Genomic DNA, 5,000 nt, shown 5'->3' with positions numbered 1-5,000 from the left:
TTCTGGCTAAAGTCCAAGTTATCTTAGAGGAATTCTTCTTAAATGAAATGTACCACTGTGTGGAAATGAAAGCAACAGCATTGCTGAAATTGATGATGATGATGATGATGATGATTATATTGACAAATGTGTGAGCAGAAAGAAAATAATTTGGGACAATAGCATTGACTTTTATTACGAGGAATGAACTGCATTTAGTCATAGATTTATGAGTTTGTTTTAAACTATCTAATGAATGAAGTCCTAAATAAAAGTTTGAAGAATCAGACTAAAGGCAGGGAAGAAATATTTTCAATGAGAAGTAGATAACTCAAAACAAAATCAGTTACACAAATAAAACAAACTCACAGCAAATGGAAACATTGTTTTCATATTCACATCAAAATGGCTCACACAACTAGGTTCACAAACAAATTTAACCTGATATCATGGCTACACAACCGTACTACATTGACTGACACAAACAAGATATTATTACCACACTGAGAGAAACTAATCAACTGGTCACTTATATCAAATATGGATGAGTTAATGAAGGATGAACTAATAACTGAAATTCTATGTACTTGATCAACATTTTCATTGTTTAATTGAGATTCTTTCAATAAACTTCCAGGTGTTGATAAAATATGGTTTAAGTCCTAAATATTAGGACAACATGGTTGCAATAGGATGAGCACAGCTGTAAATAGTAACCAAATGCTTCAGTTGATCTCTTATGGCCATGCTATAGGTCAGCTTAAGTAGAGCTGATTCAATTTAACCAACAGCAAAATAACAAGAGTCAACAAAAACAAATCTACAGTCAACAGAAGTTATGTGACCAGACAACAGAAGAATTTACAAACACAGAAAACAAGACATGTTCAATCAATGAATTTCATTCATGAATAAAAAAAAAATTGAAGGGTTTAGAAAAATAGTTTCTTTATCATGTGTTTCTTTTATTCTTGATATTTTATATTTCAAAAGAAAAAAAAAAAGCAAGAATGGCAGATAACATAATAAACAATTGGCAAATAATAGCAAAAGAAAATAAAAAAAAATTAAAGCAAGATATTGTGGCTACTTTTTTTTTTTATGTGTGTAATTAATAATAATTTGTTTAATTAGGGGTCATGTCATTGTAAAATCCAAGGTGGCTTCTAAAGGGACACATCAGAGTGCTAACAGTAGAATATGAACTTATGAATCCAAATCCACAAATCCAATATTTCTCCAGCTATCACTAGCATTGTGGTGGAGGTGGTGATGATGATGATGAAAACAATGAAGATGATGATGATGATGATTTTGACTAAATTTAAACAACTTAGACTTTTGGCAACTTAACGTCTTTAGATTTAGATGAGAGGAAATAGAATGAACAAGAACAACAAAGATATGATAAACAAAGGGATAAGGCTTAAGATTGTTTCATCATCAACAATATCTAACACAAGATTATATAACAGATGTAAACACCAACTATATCAGTGAGGAACTTCAATGTGTCGAAGTAAAAAATAAGTACTTTTTGTATGTTGACATAGATTTTGTTGTTATAAATTTTAAACCATTATTGTTCCCATATCCTTCTTTAAATGTTCGTTTGATCTAAATTCTACCCCCTAAAATAAATAATGAATCTATAACGTCCAAGAATCTAAGGCATATATCAGATCCAGGAATGACAACTCCAACACATGAAGCATAAACTACAAGTTCATCCATGTTAACCTGCTTTTTAAACAGTCTTTGGCCTATTACTGTTCTCTTCTTGATCTTCTGTTAACCACCAAAATGTAAAAGACCTCAGTTAAGATAACAAACACACAACTCTGATCTTTTGCAATAACATGACTTGCTTAAACCAAACGTTTCCGGAGATACTACATTTAGATGGTTTCCACCTAAAATAAGCAGCTGCTTATTTTGTTAAGAGAAGAAAACATCCATCCTCACTTATATCTTAGTGGGAAGGACCATTGTTTAAACTACCAATTCCATAAAGATTAAAAAAAGCTTTAAGTTAATCTATCTTAAGAAATGTCTTTAGTCATTTTTCTTACAATCTTGATTAAAATAAACATTTACCAACAGACTCAAATAACAAAATATTTTAATTGAAACTCATTCAACTGTAACTCTAAAAATCATAGAAAATACAGTGTACCTTCTCAGTGTACTGACTGAACTGAAGGAAAAACTCTAAAAATAAGTCGAAAATAATCTGCTACTTACAGCAGTATATTTCCAAAGGAATACAGCAATTCTGTTTATAAAACAAAGCATAGCTTCAAAATTAAACCTATAACAGTAATAATAAGAACTTTATGTTGAAGCTTACTCTTCACTGCTACTGTCTAGTAGTATGATTAGATAAATTAAATCACATGGCTAGAATAAGCACAGGACGGATCTGACATCAACAGATTACCATAAGTTTAAGACTCTAAAAGAATCCTATAAACAACAATTCACTTGGATCTGAATATAACAGAACAGAAGAGAACAAGTTAAGTTGTCAAAAGATAAAAGTAGCCAAAAAGCTTAATAAACAAATATTGTTGGTTTGGATAAACAAAAGATTGTATATGAAGCTACAAAAAATTTAAAATCAAGATGGCATAAAACCTAATAACCTCTGAATGGAATGCTTTGGTTAGAAATATAATTCTAAAAAGAAATTAAAAACCAAAATATAAGCAAAATGAAAAATATGAAAATATGTTTAATATTTTTGAGTGAAATATCAAATTTTTTTGTTTTGTTTTCTTTATTTTAGAAATGGTTCTGAAGTTTGAATAAAATAAAGACAATTTTGAACAAGAATTGTGTTTGAAAGTGTAGAAAAATAAGCATCTGTCTATATAATGTTCTGATATACAAGTTCGAGTTTACAGCAAGTTCAGTCAAAAAGAAACACATTTATTGCTGGTGCACCAGCTGTTGCCAAATTCTCTTTAGAGACTTGTGGAGAGAGATTTTGACAAAGGCAATGAGTCACTTTTGACAATTTCATTACAAAATAGTTGCCACAGTTAGTGGAGGATGATAAAAAGTTTATGGAAAGACAAAGAGTGTCTTCAGTCACGACATCATGGCTGGTAGGCAGCTGGTATATATTCTTCTATTTGGCTAACAGCAATGTATTCATTGACCGTTGTTAGCCATTTTCCCTGATTTAGCTTGCGGTGAATGACCAAGAAAAAAAAATTCAAATAAAAAAAAAGGGAAAATCCCTTAGGAAAAATTTAAACAAAAAAATGAAAGTAAGTGTTGCACCAAAATAAACAGAAAAAAAAAATCCCCCAACAAAAAAACAAAAAAGAACATCACTGTCCGTCTTTCCGAAATGGAACACTGTCATTCAAATAGATAGGCAGGATGTTGGCAGGCATATATTCCCTGGAAAGAAATATAAGGTAAAATAAGATAACATGCAAGTGATACAAGTTATACTTGGGGTTTAGGACATGATTGGAATGAAGTAATAACAAATGGGAGGATCAATATATGAAGATCTTGCTTTCACATTGTGTATCAAATGCAATGGTTCTCAAGTGAGGTCCATATGATCCTTGGGGGTCCATATAAGATTTTGTCGTTAAAATTTATGTGCAATAAATTGGTTATACTTCTATAATACACAAAGTATTTTAACTCTTATTTCATATAATTCTTAATAATTTTTTTAAACATTGAATGGCTCTGAGGGTTGATCTGAGTTAAACAGGAATCAAAGGGGTTGATAGGGAAAAACTAATTGAGAATCACTAAATTAGCTTAACAGGGTGCATACTTTGCCAGGAAATATTCAGAAGATGCACTGCAGGCTGCTGACACTTACACGGGAGAATAACATAACCACAAGGTATATATTTACAGGTAGGTAGATTGGGACTGCTAAGAGTTATCTCTGCCACAAACATAACACTGTGGGCAGTTTAACTAGCAGTGAAACACTTCATTAGCTCAGCTATGGTAACAGGCATGTGGTAAAAAGCTGGACTCACCTTGGGCAAATATCTTCTACCATGACATTGGTTTAACAAATAATTTGCAAGTAAAATTTGGTAGATGGAAATTATACAGAAGCCTAGCACATGCATGGTGATGTTTATGTCTCTTTTAAGCAATACATTCTGTAGCCCAGCAGTTTCAAAGCAGGAATATCAATGGAATGTAAAAACAAAAACCTTACTCAAAATAGAGATATAGATTGGTGACAGGATGGTCATCAAGCTATAGAATACTGCCTCAATAAGTCTTGTCCGACCCTTGCCAGCATGGTAAAAGTAAATATACAAACAATGATGAAGCATCTATATGAAAAGCTAGGTAAGTTGTCCCTATGTCATTCTAACATCTATTGCTGCAGTGAACCAGTGACTGGCTCACTGGAAACATAGCTAACAGCATCAGAGATCACAAAGGGAAACGTAGAATAAACACATCAACATCATTTAACATCTGTTTTCTATGATTGCATGGGTTGGACAAATACCTGTATTGTGTTTGTGTGTGTGTGTATATATATATATAGGTTCAGACATAACACTGTGGTTAAGAAGATTACTCTGCAACCAAATGGCTTTGAGTTCAATCCTACTGCACAGTATCTTGGGCAAGTGTCTTCCCTATAGCTCCAGGCCAACCAATGCTTTGTGAGTGAATTTTGGTAGACAGAAACTGTGTGGAACCTCATTGTGTGTGAAGATCACTGTGTGTGTGTGTGTGTGTGTGTGTATATATATATATATATATCCTAGTTTTTCCTCTCTTTCTCTTTTCCTCTCGTTGCTCACCTATTCTTCTACTTCCTCCCTCTGTTTCTCTCTCTTCCCTTTACACCGGCATGGTCACATGCTTCCGGTCAATAATCCTTTCCTTCCTTGGCTTTCGCCAAGCAACGCACGCACCACTTTGTCTCTCTCGGGTCCGTGCCTCATTGCGTTCTTACACACATCATTTTTCTCGTCTGGCCGTAAAGCCTTTTCTGTTTGTTTTCCTGTCTT

General features: G+C 33.0%; 1 protein-coding gene across 1 annotated transcript in view; it reads right to left on the bottom strand.

Annotated features, from left to right (window-relative positions):
* LOC106873095 (protein O-linked-mannose beta-1,2-N-acetylglucosaminyltransferase 1) overlaps window positions 1–5,000 on the bottom strand; it is a 154,814-nt gene that overhangs the window by 343 nt on the left and 149,471 nt on the right. The window contains exon 21 of the mRNA XM_052974899.1: window positions 1–3,390. This exon is cut by the window's left edge and continues 343 nt beyond it. Within this exon, the coding sequence (XP_052830859.1) occupies window positions 3,318–3,390 (73 nt within the window). The 3' untranslated portion in view covers window positions 1–3,317. The remainder of the gene's footprint in view (window positions 3,391–5,000) is intronic.

Source organism: Octopus bimaculoides, chromosome 19 (genome assembly GCF_001194135.2).
Source record: "Octopus bimaculoides isolate UCB-OBI-ISO-001 chromosome 19, ASM119413v2, whole genome shotgun sequence".
In the NCBI taxonomy this organism is placed as follows: Eukaryota; Metazoa; Mollusca; class Cephalopoda; order Octopoda; family Octopodidae; genus Octopus; species Octopus bimaculoides.
Note: the sequence above shows the minus strand (reverse complement) of the source record. Positions and strands in the feature narration are given on the sequence as shown.